General features: G+C 43.8%; 1 protein-coding gene across 2 annotated transcripts in view; it reads right to left on the bottom strand.

Annotated features, from left to right (window-relative positions):
• Positions 1–2,462: 2,462 nt before the first annotated feature.
• LOC119744316 (msx2-interacting protein-like) overlaps positions 2,463–21,493 on the bottom strand; it is an 82,638-nt gene continuing 63,607 nt past the window's right edge. The window contains exons 11-14 of one of the 2 annotated variants that reach the window (XM_038220185.1): positions 9,830–21,101; positions 9,356–9,544; positions 7,373–7,531; positions 2,463–6,822 (exon numbers count right to left, since the gene is read on the bottom strand). In XM_038220185.1, the coding sequence (XP_038076113.1) occupies positions 6,694–6,822; positions 7,373–7,531; positions 9,356–9,544; positions 9,830–21,101 (11,749 nt within the window). In that variant the 3' untranslated portion in view covers positions 2,463–6,693. The remainder of the gene's footprint in view (positions 6,823–7,372; positions 7,532–9,355; positions 9,545–9,829; positions 21,102–21,493) is intronic. The other variant, XM_038220186.1, reaches the window with a different exon arrangement.

Here is a 21,493-nt window from a genome sequence, read left to right as displayed (position 1 = left end):
GTAGTATAACGTACTTTGCTATTGGTTATTGTTATTACATTATGGGTTGTTTATTACATTATGGGCACTACAACTGATAATGTATCACTGACCCATAATGTAATAAAAATTGATCACTAGTGTAGTATAACGTACTCCGCTATCAGTTATTATAACATTATGGGTTGTTTATTACATTATGGGCACAACTGATAATGTATCACTGACCCATAATGTAATAAAAATTGACCAATAGTGTAGTATAACATACTTCGCTATCAGTTGTTATTACATTATGGGCACTACAACTGATGTATCACTTACCCATAATGTAATAAAAATTAACCACTAGTGTAGTATAACGTACTTTGCTATCAGTTATTATTATTACATTATGGGCACTACAACTGATGTATCACTTACCCATAATGTAATAAAAATTTACCACTAGTGTAGTATAACGTACTTTGCTATTGGTTATTGTTATTACATTATGGGTTGTTTATTACATTATGGGCACTACAACTGATAATGTATCACTTACCCATAATGTAATAAAATTGACCACTAGTGTAGTATAACGTAGTTCGCTATCAGTTATTATTACATTATGGGCACAACTGATAATGTATCACTGACCCATAATGTAATAAAAATTGACCACTAGTGAAGTATAACTTCGCTATCAGTTATTGTTATTACATTATGGGCACTACAACTGATGTATCACTTACCCATAATGTAATAAAAATTTACCACTAGTGTAGTATAACGTACTTTGCTATCAGTTATTATTACATTATGGGCACAACTGATAATGTATCACTGACCCATAATGTAATAAAAATTGACCACTAGTGTAGTATAACTTACTTCGCTATCAGTTATTGTTATTACATTATGGGCACTACAACTGATGTATCACTTACCCATAATGTAATAAAAATTTACCACTAGTGTAGTATAACGTACTTTGCTATTGGTTATTGTTATTACATTATGGGTTGTTTATTACATTATGGGCACTACAACTGATAATGTATCACTTACCCATAATGTAATAAAAATTGACCACTAGTGTAGTATAACGTACTTCGCTATCAGTTATTATTACATTATGGGCACAACTGATAATGTATCACTGACCCATAATGTAATAAAAATTGACCACTAGTGAAGTATAACTTCGCTATCAGTTATTGTTATTACATTATGGGCACTACAACTGATGTATCACTTACCCATAATGTAATAAAAATTTACCACTAGTGTAGTATAACGTACTTTGCTATTGGTTATTGTTATTACATTATGGGTTGTTTATTACATTATGGGCACTACAACTGATAATGTATCACTGACCCGTAATGTAATAAAAATTGATCACTAGTGTAGTATAACGTACTCCGCTATCAGTTATTATAACATTATGGGTTGTTTATTACATTATGGGCACAACTGATAATGTATCACTGACCCATAATGTAATAAAAATTGACCACTAATGTAGTATAACGTTCTCCGCTATCAGTTATTGTTATTACATTATGGGCACTACAACTGATAATGTATCACTTACCCATAATGTAATAAAAATTTACCACTAGTGTAGTAAAACGTACTTTACTATCAGTTATTGTTATTACATTATGGGTTGTTTATAACATTATAGGCACTACAACTGATAATGTATCACTTACCCATAATGTAATAAAAATTGACCACTAGTGTAGTATAACGTACTTCGCTATCAGTTATTATTACATTATGGGTTGTTTATTACATTATGGGCACTACAAGTAATAATGTATCACTTACCCATAATGTAATAAAAATTGACCACTAGTGTAGTATAACGTACTTCGCTATCAGTTATTACATTATGGGTTGTTTATTACATTATGGGCACTACAAGTAATAATGTATCACTTACCCATAATGTAATAAAAATTGACCACTAGTGTAGTATAACGTACTTCGCTATCAGTTATTATTACATTATGGGCACTACAAGTAATAATGTATCACTTACCCATAATGTAATAAAAATTGACCAAAAGTGTAGTAGAATGTACTACACTATCAGTCAATTTTTGTTACATTATTGGTTTAGTGATATGGTATCAGTAAATTGTTATTACATTATCGGTTGGTGATACATTTGTGCTTATCTGTTGGTTATTACATTATGGGCACTACCAACTGATAGTGTATCACTAACCGATAATGTAATAAAAATTTACCGATTTTGTAGTAGAATGTACTACACTATCAGTCAATTTTTGTTACATTATCCGTTTATTTACAGTTTAAGTAAATTGACGTTTACAGGGCAGTTTCGGGCAGTACTTATGGTAAAGTAATAAGATAGCATAATTCCCTTATTCCACATCTAAACTGCTTTTTCCTGAATGTCAATCATATTAACACTACTTCTATTTCAGCCAGATGAGGGGGGGGGGGGGAAGAAAGACACCACACAATTTATTTTTCATTTTCACTCATATCTCTCTCCATTTATTTACTCGATATCAAAAATGTACATCAGTGGAGCTTTGTATTTTTTTCTTTGAAAATAGAAGTCACATGAGAGAGGGTATATACACAACGACTGTACACAATCTTTTTTTCTTTAAATCTTTTAATACAGTAATCTGACCACCCCGCAAAAAAAAAACCCACAAGAAAACAAATACGGGGTTGGTGGACATAATCAGTTCAGAAAGGTTTTCTGGTACTAACAAAGTGGAATAAACTACTTGTTGTTCACCTAAGGTCAAGAAGTAATTTAATCCATGCTCGCTTTCTGTAAATACACGGTTTTCATTTACTTTTTTTACAGGCCGTTCTACCCTACCCATCCCAGCTCAAACTAAAACGCACTCTGAAGCTATGTACACACGTTCACTCTCACACCTGAAAAAAAAGTTGTCATTCCTGCCGTCGGCCAGGGGGGACTTCACGGAGTTACTAAGCAGATGGCTTAAGCAAAATTGATGTGCGAAGCTTTAAAAAGGGAGAACTTTCAGAAGCAGTGTTCATCCCAAGACGTCTTGGCTGATGTCTCAGTTTTTGCTGAGCGGACAATTTTCTCTGCTTAGGAACTTCGAGAAGCTGGCCCGAGGCATGGACTAAAAAAAAAAAAAATCAACAGCAGGGGCGGGGCCTCCCCCCGCCCCTCAGTCTAAAATGTTACACGTGGACCACAGTCTAGGTAAACACTGCCCTCTAGTGTTTCACGTTAACCCAACAACCAACTTCAGTGTCAAAATGGTCATACTATACAAGGAACCTACATTTACACAAAATCTGTTATGAGTTTGTTTTTTTACCGAGACTGTACAATCTTTTTTTTTTTTCGTCTTTAGTTTTTTTTTACAGCAAATAAGTCGACCTAGTGAAAGTCTTTAAATCAGTGTTTACACTTTATACAACAATTATCTTTGCACTAAGATTTTCCGAGTAGGGCAACACTATGAGAAAACATTATCTTATCAGCACCATAATGAAATAACTTTTTTTTTTTAAATTTTGCGAAACGTCGCGTGCGTCACACTCAAACGACGAGGTTCAGAATGCACACACACTTTGTTTCGCAGTCAACTTTACAGTACAATTTCGTGTCATAACTACATACACCCTATGACAAAGCCTACACAACGCCAAAGCCTGATTCACGGACAACCAGGAAAAATACAACACGACAATTTCCCCCAAAAAATCATGCCCGCTGAATAGATGCATTAAAAAACTTCTGAAATTAATACCTCTGTTAAAACTGACTTCTTATTAAACAGTATAATCATTCCCACACTCACAGATAAAACAGTTATTCATAAAAAAAACAAAAAACAGAAACAATCCGAAAAATCATTCTTTCTTACGCTTTGGTATCAGACTTTTCCATAGGCCAACTAAGTTGCTATTCAGCTACATGTAGCAGCCACATACATTTTTCACAACCACTTTTATGGTTAAAAATAAGCCTTATTTTCAACAACAACTTAACAGCATTCACATCGGTTTCCAACATAAAAATCAAATTCCAACCCACAAGTTTAATTTTTGACCAGCCTCGGCCAATTTCAGAGTTACAGAGCAGTCCGGGCACACTACCCCGGAGGCCCTCTGCAATGGTGGAAAGCATTGTGCTAGCTATGTTCAGATAATCTATCACGGGCCACAAGCTTTGCCAAATAGCAGGCACAATCCTTTCGCCTTTGAGGGGGGGGGGGCCTTGTGAATGCACAGTGATCATGATTCGTCTATGGCAGATCTATAAAATGGGGAAAAGGGGTGGCTGGGACCACTAAAAAGGTCCAGAAAAACAAATATTCTGTGAATTCTGAGATTAATACCGGCCAAAGAAATCAAGAAAATCTTTTTTTTTTATAATCCCAATTGACGATCCAGCAACTCGGGCCCCTTCAAACTGTGCCATGTTGGTCTGGCTCCCAACCTCCATTGAACGAATCACAATAAAAAGAACTACAATTCTGCAATTGCCATCTGAAATTGGCCAGGCTACCCTTGAGACATGTACATGAAATCTAAGAGACCTATGGTACTTGTGATATGCCACCAATATGTTTTGTTGTTGGAAACATTGAAAACTATACACCGATCGGCTTCAAAAATCTGCCTCAACCATGATGACAAAGCATAACTTTAGACAATACAGGTAATAAAAAATATGATTTAAAACATGGTTCCGGTAACTTCACATTATTTAACACACTAAATTGGTCCTTTTTATCTGCATGGATCACCCAACAAAGTTCAACGTAGCTAAACAGTGCTCCGACATGTATACAATTTTTTGTGTTTATATGTATATCTTTTTTTTTTTGGTTTAGTTTTTGGGAGTATAAAATAAACATGACATACACCAATACACTGATACAAAATCTGTTGTTTACGGATTTCGACAAAAAGAATCTAAAATCAAGGGTTGACGGATGTATCCACTAGAAACCAAAATAATGTGAGAAAAATTGCTAAATGTAACGACGCCAACATGTTAGGACACGGCAAGACGAAACACATACTTTCTGTTGCATGCAAATGTTCTATTGAGCAGCCTATTTTGTTTAACTGTACGAAACGAATGAAGCTACTTGTTTCCTGAATAAGAATAAAAATGCAGGTTTGAAATTATAAATAAATATTGACAAAAATCTAGATGCTTGTAAACTCATTTTTTCCCCCCTTTTTGTCTTTTTTCCCCTTCATTAAAGTTGGCTTCTTATGACTGGAATCAAATAATTTCTAGCTGTTTACCATTTAGGACTCTACCTATTCTAGATTTTATCCATCACCTTATTAGAAATAAAACTTCTTGGGAAGTTAAGCATTTCCAACTTGGCCATCCAAATGAACAGCAATTTAAAAGGGGTCGGTATGATTTCAATCTTCAAACTAAAACATGAATAAAAGATAAATGCAAAAAAAGAAATATGTTTCCTACAAGTCATGAGAATCCAAGAGTGAAAAACTGAAAACTTGGAAAATTTTCTTTGATTTTGAAACAAAATTCTACGGAATTCAAAACACTGTAGTAACAAGTTGTTTCCTGGCCTGGGTGCTAATATCTCATGTCTTCTTAGAAGCCAACACAAATTTAAAAACACGTACCAAGTGTACATCATGCACGATGGGTGGCCAGTGAAAATCTAATTTAAGTTTCAAATGCATATTCGCCAAGTTTTTTGCTCTGTGATAACTTTTCTTTTTTTTTGTACATAAATTTAACTAAACACAAAGAAACACAACGACGCTAGGTCTTGGACGGATGGCTCTCTTTTCATCTACATTACGACAAAAACGCAAAAGCAAGCAGCATTTTAATCCAAATATGTAGTTGTCATAATTCTACCCCTTTTTACTGACAAGTAGTTGAATTATATTTTAAAATAGTGGTTGCGATGTTTTTGCAGTAGAATCATGGAATTAGTCAGTCTGTGACCAAACATGACCAGATGGCGTGCATTTGTACTCGCCGCCATATTTGTCTGGTTCCAAGACAACCGGTTATGCCAAAAGCCTCGAGTGTTGGGAGGCTGATAACTGGCGCCAGTCTAAATCTGTCTTGAAGTGTCTGCTTCTGAACTGCACGAGAAAGTTCTGCTGGGCAAAAACTGGTAACCAGCCAACACGCCACTTGCAAAGCAGCACAAATCGTATGGTCGTCGTTTTTTCACTGGTAGCCTGCCCTATTCAAGCACCATTTCTCTTAGCGCAACATTTATCACTGCTGTGTTACAAGCTTCTGTTAGGCAGACCCTTGGGTAACATCGATGACCACGGGTAACGCCAGCTAACATTTCTGGGGTTGATAACCGACGCTACTGACACCATAATATGGAAATGCGTAACGGTGGCAACTGTTAAACCCAGTCAGCTATGGGTAGTCTCTGAACGCAAGTTGTCTATAATAGGCATTGGCACTCGTACGTTATTTACTCCATGTTTATAACAATACTCTATTATTTTTATCAATGGCAAGATCAAACAACTCAGACATCAACTCCACTGTCATTTACACATCACACGGAACCATGAACTTTCACAGAACACTGCCGTCCTGATAGAGGACTAGCGGTGATTATGTGAAAATCGAACCGATTCTTCCAGCAACTGACACCAGAAAGCAAGACTTGCGCGGCCCAGGCCGTTGAAGCTCACCAGGGAAGATGCAGACAGCGCCATCAGGTGTCAGCAGGTGGCTATGACGACCATCAGATGAGCGATGTCCGTCACGCTGTCCATCAGGTCAGGCGCCACGCCCAGGAGGTTGGCGTGAGTGAAGTCGCACGGCGGAAAGATGTGTACCACAAAGGCAGGCTATTGAGAAAATAAGTCATTGCAAATGATTGTTATTTTTTTGGTCATACTCCACTGTTTTAATAATATATAATAATACCGGAATCTATTATAGCACACGTATCTACCAACAATTAGGTACTCAAAGCACTGGTAATTATGTCTATTATTAAAGACAGGTAAATGAAGTTAATGAGAAGTATGAGACCCTATATGTAGCACCTTTATAAGGGTTTACAAGGAGCTGCGGTGCATATTGCAGTCACTGTCAGAAACACCGGGGCAAACCCCTTCTCTTAACGATAAGTGTTACTGGGTTCTTTAACGTGCATTACACAACACACGGGACCTACGGCTTTACGTCCCATCAGAAGGACGAAGCAATAATGGTAAAGTGCCTTGCTCAAGAGCACAAGGACCTTGTTCCCTGTCCGGATTCGAACCCATGTACCACAACACACGAGTCAAACACCGTAACCATTGGACCACAGCACCCCACTCAAAAAAGAATGTGTCCAGGGTTTCGAGTTACAAGATGCTCCTTCAGAACACGAGTCACAAGCGCTCGTACCTGAGTGGTCCCTGGAACGGCCACGTTGATGATGCCTGCAGCTTGCTTCTGTTGGAGGTACGTGATGAAGTCGTCCCTCAAGGTGTTGGTCTGAGACAGGACATCCTGGTGGTCCCGTCCGCAGGGCAGCGCCAACAGGACGCAAGACTCATCCTGCACCTGAGGTCAGAGGAAAAATAAAAATCAGGGTTGCAAACACTCAGTTAGATTGGAAATTGCAATTCTTGAGATTCACAGAGCTAGGTTAGTTAAGGAAGAGTGTAGGTTAAACAAGCAGTAACTCCAGCTTGAACCCTGAGGTACCCCGAGGTACCCTGAGGAACCTTGAGGTTACCCTGAGGTACCCTGAGGTACCCCAAGGTACCCTGGGGTACCCGAGATACCCAGAGGTACCCAGAGGTACCCCGAGGTATCCCGAGGTACCCTGAGGTACCCTGTAAAACCCTGTTAAACCTTGTCAAATCTCCGGTTGCCATCTGTTGCATTTCGCTTTCTCCCCTTTATGAGACACTCCATTTATGAGCCTTGAAAGTAAAAAATTTGGAACACTCAGCGAAGCGAGGCGTTCTAGCAAAATGAGACGGAACTGGGCCGAGGTGGAAATGAGGGTTTGCGGGTATTAAGAAAGAGATTAATAATCTCCTTACACTACTGTTTGTTGCTATTCAATAGATCTAAAACATAATGACGTCACGCTTTGTTTACATGTGCGCTTTCCTATGAAAGTACACATGTACACAAGCGTGACGTCATTATGTCTTAGGTCCATTGGACATTCCATTGACAAGTTATGGCTGTTTAAAGTTCGCATTTCAAACATGTCAAAAAAGTAAAAATACAGAGCAAAAGGCCTTCATAGTTTCAAGTTTTGTAGTCGTGAAAATGAAAGATGCCAAATCTGTTTTCCTTAGAAACACCCGTTTTCCACAATTTTTCTGCAATTTCTTTCAAAAAATGTGAAAAAAAAAGGATGTTTCAATAGCTTTTTTCCCCGCGTGCTGCATCTCTTTGGAATTCCTTGCCTGTTGCTTGTTTCAAGAGGAATGTTAATTCCTACCTTCAGTTTTCCTGAGTACCTACTCTTCTTTTCATTTCTCCTGTAGCCCTGTATCTCTAGTGGCTTTTAGCCTTGTTCATGGCACATATGTGGCTCCACAAAAAAGGGTATTATGTCGCAAAAAAGTGAAATTAAATTGTAGACATGGTTTGAAAGCCCACAATGTAAGCTTTGATTTGGTATATAATAGAGCTCCATAGCCCCTCCCGTTCTGGAGATATGACGTATTTGCATAGTTATTACTTCCTTGGAGTTCAAATTACACAACTGAGAAAACAGGCTTTGAAATAGCTGGCTTTGTTGTAGAACAACAGAACGACGAACACAAAACAGTTGGATTTTTTTCACTTTGTTCATCAACATCAACTTATCTGTGAATGAAACCTGATACTGTAGATGTCATTCTTAAAATAAAAAGAAAATCACATTTTGACGAAATTTTCACCCTCTCAATTTTGAGCGGGCCATTACCCAATAATACACAGTATGACTTAGGCCAAAGAAAAAAAGTCTCCGGTTTCTGGTATGGAGCTTGCCCAAGAAGTGGTGTGGCGACGCGGCTTTTTTTTTTTTTTTACCTGTTTTTTTTGGCTTCAAATGTCGGCTGATGACTGCAAATGGTGCCCGACTAAACTTAGTGCAAATATTATGGGAGACCAGAGAGGCCACATAAAGCTTATTCTCGATCATAACCCCATCTAAAAACACGTTAAAATAGTGCAGCAGCAGGATTCCAGTCAAACCAGTGAGTTTGGCGGGTTTTGAGACATCATCTTTCATTGAAAAAAAAAAAAAAATTTTCATTTTGCCGACGCGCATGGCTATGGCGACGCGCGCACATACCAGAAACCGGAGCCTTTTTTTTGGCCTTAACACCCTTTTTTTTGTGGAGCCGGTCACATATGCTTTAAAAAAAAAAAACATACCTGCATCCGTCTGCCTACACCATCAAGTTGGGACGGTTCCAGTCTCATGCGCTGTGCTATCCGGAGTGTCTGGTGGGTGTTCTGCAGGGACTCCTGGGCTACGGCCTGGCTGCCTGACACGTAGTACATCTGGATGGCTGCCACATCATTCTTGAGGGTTAGCAGGCCTTGCCACATGACAGGGTAGCGCTACAATTGAAGAAAAAGATGGTTTTATGGTCAGACATTTTAAATTTCAGCATAATATGGGGTAGGGTGTTCTTTTATTATTTCCAGAAATGCTGTTGAAATTAAAATTGGCCATTTTACTACTGGACGCTGAAATTATGTTATGAACGCACTATTTTAGATTTAAGTCGTGAAGGAATAATATTCATATTTCTGAGAAAGTGTTGGGAAAGCTTTGGTACAACTCTTTAAAAGAAATATAGGGAAGTGTATTAAGGAGTGAAAAAAAAGTGAAATGGTCCTCACACTTACGTTGAGAAGACCAACAAGGGCATCTGGTGCTTTGGTCCTCGGAGAGGGGCTAGTCTGACTGGGGTGCATCCCGCCAGGTGTATGAGCCATGGGTGACAGGCCAGCAACTCCATGGGTCACCCACACAGGGGTCTCCCGCCCAGGCAGCGACTGATAGTCATGGTTAGGTGGTCTGGGCGTTGAGGCGCTCTCGTTCTCTGATGATGGGTGAATCCCTTGCCTGGCTAGCTCCATCTGCCGTGCCTGGAAAGCCTGCTGTGTCTGCATCTGGATGTGGGCCTCCATGCCCTGCGGGGTCCGACGGTGCATGCCATCAGGTGGGACCTGCAGGTGGGGTGGTAGCTGCTTGTCCTGGTGGTGCATCTCTGCATGCTCCTCTTGCTTCTGGGAGTTGCGAGAGGATGCGATGCCGTAGGCTGGCTGCCGCATGATCATCTGCGGCATACCACGGTGCATGATGGCATTACCGGTCATGATGGCACCAGCAGGTAGGTCGAACCTCTGTGGAGGGATCCCAGACGTGATGCCAGGTGTCCGAGGCGGGATGCCTGAGATGATTCCAGGCTGCGGCATCATGCCGTGAGGGTTCAGCTCTCCGCTCTTCTGAACATCTGGGGTGGATGTGGGTCGGGGGAGCTCATTGTGTACCAGAGCCGGAGACTTGACCCTCGGGGAGAGAGCTGGAGATGTAGCAGTGCCAGGTGGTACCTTGGGGGATGTTATTCGTCCACCAGGCGAATGCATCACACCTGGTTGGTTCTCCCTGCCAGTGATGATCATCCGTTGGTAAGGGCCTGGCATTCTCAAGGCTCCTGGAAGATACACTGGTTGTGGCACGCCTTTACCAGACTCAATCGACATCATTCCTTGAGCAGCAACAGCTGGGGGAACACCACTGGGGGATTTGTCCTTCTTGCTGGGGTCTGTGAAGTATGGATGACCAGGTATCATTCCTGGGTAAACAATCTCTCCTGGGTGACCACCTGGCATCATAACACCATGCTGATTTGGATGCATGAGCTCCGGCCGGGGTCCACCTCTTTGTGGTAGGAACAAAACCTGCCCATCAGGTGTGCGGATACTTGCAGGTACTGGCCTATTTTCAACCGAGGCACGCACCCAGGCTTCAGTTGCTGCTGCTCTTTGTTGGTCACTGATTGATCTTTTCCTCTCCTGTTCTTCTTTCTGCATGCCGTGTTGTTGTTGTTGCTGCTGTTGTTGATGTTGCGAAACCGGCATTATGGAAGGATGAAGACTCCGTTGCAGCTCCATATGTGCCACCTTGGACCCATCTGTAATCATCTGCTGCTGTTGCTGCTGTTGTACTTCAACTGATGGGTTCTTACCACTCTCTGCTTTGTTAGCGCGGCTTTCCAATGACACTTGCTGTATGGCGCATTGAGACGCTGCAATTGCCTGACCAAGTTTTTCCTTCTTTGGTGGCAACATGGGCTTTGACATGTCTGACTGGGTGAGCCGTGCTCGGAGAACACTGGCATCAGGGTAGGATGTGCTGGCCACTGAGGTTGGTACTCGGCAAGATTGCATGATGTTCATGTTGGAGAATACTGCTTTATTCTCAGTGATGACAGATGTGACTGTGTTAGAAGTTGCAGAGCTGGGGTTGGCAGAAGTTGATGACATGGCTGTTGCACCAGGACTGGCCATGGTAGACGCAGCCGACACAGTAAATGGGTGACCCGCAAGTGTTGTGATAGTCTGTGCACCTGGTCTAAGCAGTCCTGGATAGGTGGTGGCCACCGTCACAGCTCCAGATGAAGGGAAGTTGGGTGATACATGCAGAGCAGGATATGTGATCCCACTGGTGGTCGAGACGGACCTTTGAGGTGAAATTTGCTTCTGCAGATTGGGGTCTGGCCTCGCGATGGACCGAAGAAGGTGAGCCTCCAGCTGTGCCTGGCTTTGCAGAGGCAGCTGGTTGTTAGATGTGCCAGAACCTTGTGTTTGGCCCTGCCCTTGGGCCTGGGTCTGAATGGAAATTGGTTGGGTCTGACCATGAAGCTGGTGTTGCGGAATTGTTTGAAGCTTGGCTTGGGATTGTGAAGCCAGCTGCTGTGCGTTTTGTGTCATTGTCCTTTGCGCATGCATTTGTGCCTGTATCTGGGCTTGGACTTGGGCTTGCATGGCTGCTGCTGTTTGCTGTAGTGGTATCATCTGAGGCTGCTCTGCCCTACTGAATGGGGGTTGTTGTTGCTGCTGCTGCTGTTGCTCTTGTTGCTGTTGTTGTTGCTGCTGTTCTAAGCTCTTCTGCAGAGCTGCCTGTTGCTCCCTTGTCTTCTGCATCACAGCTTGTTGGAAGTGGGCAACCACCAACTGCTGCTGTGGTGTCTGGTACTGGTTCTGGCTCATCTGCAGTTGTTGTTGGAGACCAGCCCATTTTTCGAGCTCAGTCTTGGAGTCTCTTCGGCTACGTGGTGCTCGTTGGCGTCTCTTGGGAGCCAAACTGGCAACAGGTGTTTCTTGGATGGTTCTCTGGCCAATGGGGTTTTCCAGTGCAGCTACGACAGTTGGCATGCTCGCAGCTGTACTAGCAACTGTTTGAATTGGTGTTGATGAGAAATGGGGGAGGGCAGAACTTGCCGGTGTGACTGTATTAATTGAAGGTTGAGGTACTGTGGAGGTCATGACTGGTGATATACTTGAAGAGGAAGTTACAATACTAGAAGAGGGGGTATTTGTCAAACTGAGTGTGCTGACAGGGCTGAGCATGGCCTGGGCTGAAGGTGATACCATTTGGGGATTTGAAGCAGTAGCTACTGTTCTAATGGCATTTGCCTCTGGTAGCGCCATCGATGACGGCACTGAAGATACCATCATCAAACTTGTCGGAATGTCATCAGGTTTTCTAGGCTGCCCTTCTAATTGGTGCATGACACCAGCCAAAGGGAGACCAGACGGAAAAGATTCGCCAAGCTTCAAGAGTGCAGAGACAGTATCTGCTTGTTGGACCATGGCAGCTGATGGGTCCTTCATTCCCTCGGCATTGATTTCCAAATCCCTTCCTCTACCTCTGCCCCGCCCCCTTCCGCGTCCAGTACCTCTTCCGCGGGATGATCGCCTTGGACGCTGAGCTGCTTTTCCTGGGGACCCCTTCACAAGTTCATTTGGGCTTGGGCTTGGCTGAAAATCGTACACATCAAGACCCGTGGCCTCTTGTCGCCTTGACTCTGCAGCAGCCTGTTTCAAGCTAGCCACTTTATTCTTGGTCCAATCTGCAGGCGTCATTGGAGAGGCTACCAGGCTGATGACAGCCTCTGTAGCTGGTGGGGCCTTGGGAGCTGCTTCCGGGTTTGTCTTTGCTTTGCTGGGCTTCATTGGGTGTTGCTCATCATCGGTGAAATCATACACACTAATATCCCCAGGTTTCAGTATTTCCGAGCCAGTGGCAGAGTTTGACCGGGCACGATGACCAAAAATTGAACCCTCTTTGGAGCGACTTGGTGATCCAAATACAGCTTTAGGATCCTTCTGTGCATCCTTGGGTAATTCCTTTGACGCATCCTTCTGTTTGGGGTCAAAAGCAGTAAATCTGTTGTCCTTGAGGAGTTCTTGGTTTTCTGATACCTTTTCGACCGCAACTGGTTTCTCCTCATTCACTATGCCTTGAGTTTGTTCAAGAGGCACAGGTTCCTCAGCTACCAAGATATTAGCGATAGCTTCTTCAGTTTCTGCAACCTCAGCCTGTGTCTGTTGCCTTCCTTCAAGAGCTTGATTTTCCACACCTGTCACTGTGAGGCCAGCTGCAACTTTCATACTAGTCTCTGGATCCCCTTTGGAGATACTGATGATTGGGTGCTGCAAGACCATTGTTCCAGTGCCAGGAATTCCCCGGAATGGCTTCCAAGCAGGAAGCTTCTCTTCTATCGCGAGCTCCGGTTCGGCTGGTTTTACCTCTGGCAACAATGTGATTGGTTCATGTGTTTCTTCTTTTTGTTGGATGTTTTCCTGAGCCCTAGTATCACTCCGCTGGTTGAGGTTGATAATCTCAGCAATTGTTCTTGCTCTGCCCTGACTCTCTTTCATCGTTTTGGGCTTGCGGCCTCGCTTACCTCTTGTACGTTTTGGTTCGGATTTGATGATGTGTTTTATGTCATCAATCTGTTCTGCAAGCTTTGTGTCGGTCGCATAAACAGACCCATAAGGTAACTCCATCATAATTTCCTTGGTTTCCTGCGCATGAGGAATAACAGAGGGAATTTCACGAGCCTGTTCATGCTTTGAGTCCATCTTTTTGGCTTCTAAAGCCAGCCTCTCTACTTCACTCTCTGGTACAAACTCTCCTGTTGCCTCTGACAAAACCTGCTTCTCTGCAGTTGTCTTTATGTCATCCACTGGTTCAGTCTCTGATTCTTTAACTTGCTGGGGACTTTGGAAACTCTGTGGGAAACTTTGATAGGTTAGTGGCAGGCTTGGTAGGTTTTGTGGGGGGCTTTGAAGGCTTTGCAGACGTTGAAGATTTTCTGAGGGACTCTGCAGATTCTGTGGTGGACTTTGAAAGGTTTGTGAAGGACTTTGAATTGTCAGTGCTGGACTTGGGAGGGTTGGAAACAGGTTTCTCACTTCACCAGCACCTGGACTAGGTGGTTTTTCAACCTCGTCATCAAGAATGCTCTGGAGCGTCTTAGCACCTCTCTCCAACTCTAGCTCCTCCTCTGTGGGTATGTGTGGGGACATTGGTTCAAATGTTGGTGTCTTTGGAACCTCAAGATCAGACAAGTCGCAGTCTGTGCTCTCTTGGACCACAAGGTGATCCACTTTCCCTGATTCTGTCTCAATCCCATCTTTAGCTTCATTGGTGTCAACCACTTTAGCTGCAGCTGGCTCTTTGTCTTTAGTAGTTAATGTGATATTTAGTCCACCAACTTTAGAAAACTTTTCGTCAAGGGCTTCCTTGACTGCAGCCTCATTATCAAGATCATCAGACATGGTTTCTGTTTTTCTAGACCTGTCTCTCGACTTGCTTCCATCTCTTTTCTTTGATTTTCTCCTGTGAGACCCCTTCCTTGGTGATCTTCCTTTTCCTGAACGTTTTCTGCTGGACTTTTGAACAAAGGCTTCAGGTTCTGTGTCCTCCTCAATTTGTTCACCTAATGCTGTGTCTTCTTGCTCACCAGAGACAAGGTTTGGGGGATTTTCTGGACTCTCTTCAACGGCCACCAAGTCATCTGGAGGCATATCCAACATCTCTGGCATTGCTTCTTTACTTGGCTCTGATGAGATTGGTGCTTCAAGTGAAAGTTTGGGGAGATCGTCTGAGAAATCAGCAACTTTCTTTGGCTCCTCTTCGGTGGAAGGATGAACTTCTTCAGTGTCATAATTGGGAACCGGAGGAGGAACAATGTTAGCATTCTTTTCCTTCTTTGATTTTTTCTTTGACTTGCTATGCCTCCTGGAGTCTTTGGATTTCACAGGCACTTCCAATTCTACAGTACTTTCATCTTCTGGTTCGGGTATATCCACTGGTTTGGCGTTAGGCTTCACTGCCTTTTCAACTATCTCTGCCACTTCGAGTTTTGCTTTGTTGTAAGGCTTCCTGGGAGATGGTTTGGCAGTTGGGACGCTCTCTGTCAACACAGAATTCAATTCCGGTTCTTCAGGAACTACTTCCCACTGCTCATCTGGTTTTTTCTTGTGTTTGTTTGTCTTGCCATGTGGCTTAGATATAGTCTTCTCTGATTCAGTCTTGACTTCAACTGAGGCAACCCTTTGCTTTTTTATCAACGGTTTTTGGTCCACTGTGATGTGATCATCTTTCTGAACTTCAATGGGCACTTCAGGATGCTTGTTCGCCTCAAGAGGTTTGTCACTGTCTCTAGTCTTTTTCATTTTTGTCTTCCGTACTGCTGATTTCTTTGATGATTTCTTCGAGTCTGGTGTGGTCTCTGGCTCTTCAGTCTCCATGGGCATTTCCTTTTGCTGTTTTTCAACTTCTGTCTCCCTCTGCTCTTTCTTTAACATTGCCTCCTTATTCTTTGGTCTCTCAGTTTCAATCTCCTTTTCCTTCTTCTTTTTCTTTTTGTCCTTGGCTTTTGACAACTTCTCGGGGCCTTCATCATTCACTTTCGGTTTGAAATCATCTTTTAAAGCAGGCAAAATCTCGGGCTTGGTCATCTTTGGAGAGAAGATCTTGTCCTCAAAGAAATCCTCATCTGCATCTGATTCAGACTCTGAGGAATAGATGACCCTCTGACGGTCCTTCTTCGACTTTTGTTTTGATGCCTTGGTTGGTTCTTGTGGCAATGATTTCAGCTGCAGTTCAGTTTCAGAGTCACCGCTGTCATCTGAACTGGACAATGTGGACAACAAGGCAGCAACCCCCCTTGCTGGCTGCTTGGGTGCTTTTACTGACACCGTCATGTTCTTCTTCATAGACTTTGCGGTGTCCTGGTGAGCTGGCTTTCCTTTATCCTTTTCTCTATCCTTGTCTTTCTCTTTGTCTTTCAATTTCACTTTGTCTCTTCCCTTGTCGGGGTCCCTGTCTTTCTTTTCTGGTTCTCTCTCCTTCTTTTCCACATCCTTTTCTTTCTTGTCATTTTTCTCCTTGGGTTTGTCTTTGGGTTTTTCCTTGGGTTTGGATTTATCCGAAGTTGATTTGGACTCCTTTGTTTTGGGATCTTTACCACTGTCCCCAGATGGTTTCACGGTTGAACTACTTGAATCTGACTCTTGTGACATTTTGTCTAAAGTAGAGTCCTTTCTGTCTTTTGCAACCCTCTTCAAGTCAGTCTGCTTTGAGGTAGCTTTCGTGGTCTTATCCGTTTTCCCCTTCACTGGTTTATCTGCCTCACTTGTGGGCTTGTTAGAATGGGATGATTTTGAATCTACCTTTGCTGATTCTTTTGTTGTTACTTTGCTGGAATCCAATTTCTCTTTTGACTCTTTTCCTTTCCCGCCCGAGATGCTATCTTTTTCTTTCACCTCTTTTGCTTTGGAGACGCTACCACTTTCCTTGTCCTTCCCATCCTTAGCTTTGTCAGCATGCTTGTTGGGTTTCTCTGCTGTTTTAGGCTGGCCAACAGGTTTCTTGTCATCTCTGGCATCTTTAAGGTCTTTTGATGGCTTCTTAACCAGAGGTTTAGCAGATGCAGAGGAATCCTTGCTTGTTTTGACAGCATCTTTAACGGACTGGCCACTGGTCGTTGTCTTTTTCATAGTACTTTCTTTGGCAAGAGGCTTGGGAGGAACTTTCTTAGGAGGTGACTTGTTGGCAGTTTTGAGAATAGGTTTTGGAGGATCTGACTTAGTTGATGAGTCACTTGACTTCTCTTGAGTCTTCACAGGGCTGGGTGATCTCTTTCTCTTCAGCTTGAGTTGATCAGCTCCTCTTGGTCCATTCTCAGTCTCAATCTTTGCTGATGTTGGGGCATTTGGCTCTCCAAGGTGCGGAGTAGTTTTTGATGTTGCGGTTGCAGGACCAGACTCAGAAGACGTGTCCTTCTTTAGGATTGACTTTGGCCGCATTGATTCTTCCCGTGATCCTGTTGCTTCCCGTTTAGGATCTTTCAAGGCAGTGCCTATCTTAGGGAGCTCATCCTTCTGTGATGGCAAAGATGGGGACTCTTTTGAGGAATCCTTCCAAGGATCTTCTGTGGCAACTGCTTCCTTGCGTGACTCCTCCTTCACTGCTTCTCTGCGTGCTTCTTCTCGATGCTCTTTCCGGGGATCACGAAGGATGGATACAGGGGTGATCTCTTCCTTTGATGGTAAAGTGAAGGACTGGCTCCGCTGTGGTTGCTGGTGAGCAGAAGGTTTTTCACGTGTGATTCCCGCAGACAGTGGGAGAGAGGGAGAGGTCATACTAGTTGCAACTGTGGTGGTGCTGCCTGATCTACGGAGGGAGCTAGACACAGTTAATGGGGACCTGGCAGAAGAAGAGACCCAACTCCCAGAAATTGAGTTCCTCCTTTCCAACGGACCATCGGGAATCAACTCTTTACCCTCTATCTTGCCCCTCATGATCAAATCTGTGGTAGTCAAGGGAGTCATTCCATCCAGGAAGTTGAACTTCATATTGGAGCCTTGCGATGCGTCCTTTAAATGGGCACTTTGCTGCAATCGGGCCGAATCCTGGTCAAAGATGCTACTTCTCTTGAGAAGTCGTGAGGTAAAGGTCTCTACTTTACGCTCTGGAGGTTTTAAGGGCTCTTTTCCCTCAAGCATTACCGGCTCAGATTCAGTGCTCCTAGCTTTCTTTTTAATTCTTCCTATCAGAGTCAATCGTTCGACCCTAGATTTTGTAGACAGTATTTCTGATTTGATCTCGACTGGAGTTCCAGGGGTGCTAGGAGTGTTTGGCGTCAAGGGTGTCGTAGGCGGGGTGTCACAACTTCCTCTGAGCTCCCGACCCACCAAGTCTGACACTATGTCTTCTCTCTTGATGTTGGACAGGATATCAATGGAGTCTTGCTGCTCTGCAATGGCTGTATTGACTGCCAACTGCTGTTTGTCATTCACTGGGGACAGCTCTTTCAACTTGTTGCGCTCAAGCACAGCGGTGACAGCATCCTTTAAAGATGGCACCTTACGCAGAGTTGGCACCTTCTGCTGTGGGACATCAAATGCACCGGTTTCATTCTTGAGTGTGGGAGGTAGATCCTCTGTTTTCTTTGGCGAGTCGAGAAGTCCCGAGACTGGCATCAGGCCTGGTGGTTTCTTGTCTGGGATCAGTGGAGGAGAGACAACATGGTTGGATTTCTCCAAATTTTTCACGATGGTGCAGTTCTCGAGGGAGGCCTTCCATTTGGCGATGTGCTCCATGGTAGGATCTGGACCCACAACATGCCGAAATGCATTCTCAACATGTGTTGTCAACAGCGGGCGTCGGTCCAACTTCACAGGTGTCACCGCCGGACTGAGAATGGGAGCGCTTGTTGAGGGTGACGATGTGTCACCAACGGACACCACAATAGGCTGGTTGATTGGTTTTGGGGAGAGCAATGGCAAGGCTTCACCGTCACTGGGAATGTTGACATTAAGTTCTAGGGATTGGCTCTGGACCGAAGTCACCTCCGATTTGGGAGGATCAGCATTGGTTACTTCCTCCTTTTGAGAAGAGGTGCTGTGCTTTTCCTGTTCCACGGGGTATCCCTGTATGCGTGGATCAACTGGTACATCAGATATTCCACCAGGGGACTTCAGTCCATCCTCGCTCTGCCGCCGGGAGCGGAAACCCCCACGCTTCGGATATAAACTGTCATCTCCAGATTGAGACTCTGACATCCTCCGTCTTCTCTTTGGAAAGAATTCCACCAAGGTGATTTTATGCAGCTTCCATTCCATTTCCTGGATGATGCCATCTGATTCACTGGGTTTCTCCTTCTCGTTGAGTTTTCCCGGGTGCTCTGTACTTGGAGTTGGCTCAGCACTGCTAGCTGGCGGAGGTGGAGGAGGAGGGGGTAGCACAGGCACTTGACCAGTAAATTCCTCTTGGTCCTGCTGTGTCTCCCTCTCTTGCAGTTGCTGCTCAAAACTCTTCCGGGCAATCTCCATCTGCTTTCGGCAGCTGAGGCTGGTGTCAATGTGGGGTTTCTCAAACATGTCCTGAACAGGTGGTTTACTGCCCGCGGAGGACGTAGATGATGAAGGTCCCTGCCCGCTGCTACTGCTCCTGGAGGTTCGTCCTTGCCTGCTGTTCTGATCTTCATCAACCTCAGGTGTGTCCTGATCGCTGGAGCTTGCTATGCCCTCATCCATGTCCAGAAGGTGCTGTATCCTGACTTTATCCCTCTGGGGTGGCCTGATGCCGCTACTCGTACTGAGGCTGGAATGTGGGTGGTTCTTATCACGCAGGAATTTATCCAATCGTCCCGTTTCAGGGGAAGACTTTTTGGGTTTTTCCGCCCCTTTGTCCTGACTGTTGCTCTCAACAACAACCTTATTAAGCTTGACTTTGGGTATTTCATCCTTTGTCAATTTTGAGTTTGAAGGTCGGCTCAGGCTGCTGCTACCTGGCCCAAACTTGTCCTGGATTTCTGGGATGTGGGAGAAGGGAGCCATGTCCATCTCCTTCTCACTCCTCTCCATCAAACTCCGATTGAATCTCTCCATGGGATCATATTTGATACCCTCCAGCTGGATCAAGGCTTCATGTTTGGTCCCAAGCCTCTCTCTCACTGGCTTGTGCTTGCTCTCAATCACTGTTCTTGTGTCCCTACTGAAGTTGGACTCTAACGAGGTATCATGTTTGATGGGCTCTCCATGGCTATTCGAAAGTTCAGCCAGTGGTTTACTAATCACCGACTTGGGTACCTTATTTGGCAACGTTCTATCACTGTTTGGTGATTTAATGGTATCCTTCTTGCGCATCTTGTTGATATCCACAGGACTTTTGTCAGAGAAGCGCTGCTTGCGTGCTTCCAGTTTGCGCATGAGTTCATCACTTTCAGGGGGCACAATCACTGAGTGGAGCTGATCCGCCTCAGCTACTCTCCGCCGTTTTCGCGCAATTTCAAGTTCAGTTGACAGCTGCATTTTGCTGGTATCAAAACCAGGGGGGTCTTTGGATCGCACTAATATCTCACTAGTCCTTTCCTTTTCCGAAAGTTTCTGCCTCGTGTCATCCAAGTCATTTGATTTTATCTTTTTCAAGTATTTTTCTTTGGGTTTGTTGGAGTCCTCCACCTCTTCCACTGACAATTTCTCTGTCCTTCCATCACAGTTTAACAACTTGTCAGTTCTCAATTCACAATTCACTTTCTCAGTCCGGACCTCGGAGTTGAATTTCTCCGGCCGCACATCGCAGTTCAATTTCTCCGGGCGCTTCTCGCCTTTAGTCCTTTCATGTTTCAGAGCAACATCCTTACACCGGATGGCTTTTAAACACTCCAGCGATTTCTCAAGCCGTTCTCGCTTCTGCTTCGATTTCTCGCTTAACTTGTTGAGCGAGTTCTCACTCAACCTCGACGACTTATCACTGCGGTCGTCGTCAGAGTCTCTGCTCCTCTTAGGTTTCTTGGACTTGTGTCTTGTTTCACTGCGCTCAGTGGAGGACCCTCTCTCATCAGATCCTTCTAGTAATCTGTTTTTCCACCTGTCTTTTTCCTCCCGATAGTTCTCCTCATGCGAGGGACTTTGCACTGGTGTGTAAGACCGCTCCGATCCGTGAACAGTTACAGTACTACGGGGTGTTCGTTTCCTCCTGGGGCAAGCCACTGGACTGACGCTCCTGCTGTGGTAGGGGCTTTGCGTAGGGGTGTTGACTTCCTGAGATTCTACACTGCCACTGCATCGTCTTCTCTCATACGACCTGAGAGGAAAAAAAAAAGAACAAGGCAGTATCAGTAACAAATTCAATGGTGGCTTAAAACATATCCGAGGCACAAAAAGAAACTAACCAACAAAAAAAAAACTTGTGATGTGAAATCCTCCTTGCCCAACTGAAAGTTTTTGAGGAGGCATTTTGAACCGACTTGAGAGGGACACTGACCTATATCAATTGTTGTCAGCACAAGAAGTTCACGAAGTAAACAAGCAAAAAGAATTAAGTTGATATGGCTGTGACCAAGGGTTCAAGTATCGAAATTATGCCGAGATCAACACTGTGTAAAACTACGTTCTAGTAACATTCTCCGGAAAAAATATGAGTCACATTCAGCACAACCAACATGATTTGGGGTTGGATGTATGACTAAGACGCAG

This window comes from Patiria miniata, unplaced genomic scaffold (assembly GCF_015706575.1).
Source record: "Patiria miniata isolate m_02_andy unplaced genomic scaffold, ASM1570657v1 HiC_scaffold_7, whole genome shotgun sequence".
NCBI lineage: Eukaryota > Metazoa > Echinodermata > Asteroidea > Valvatida > Asterinidae > Patiria > Patiria miniata.
The sequence above is the reverse complement of the archived record's forward strand: the minus strand, read 5'-3'. Positions and strand labels throughout refer to the sequence as shown.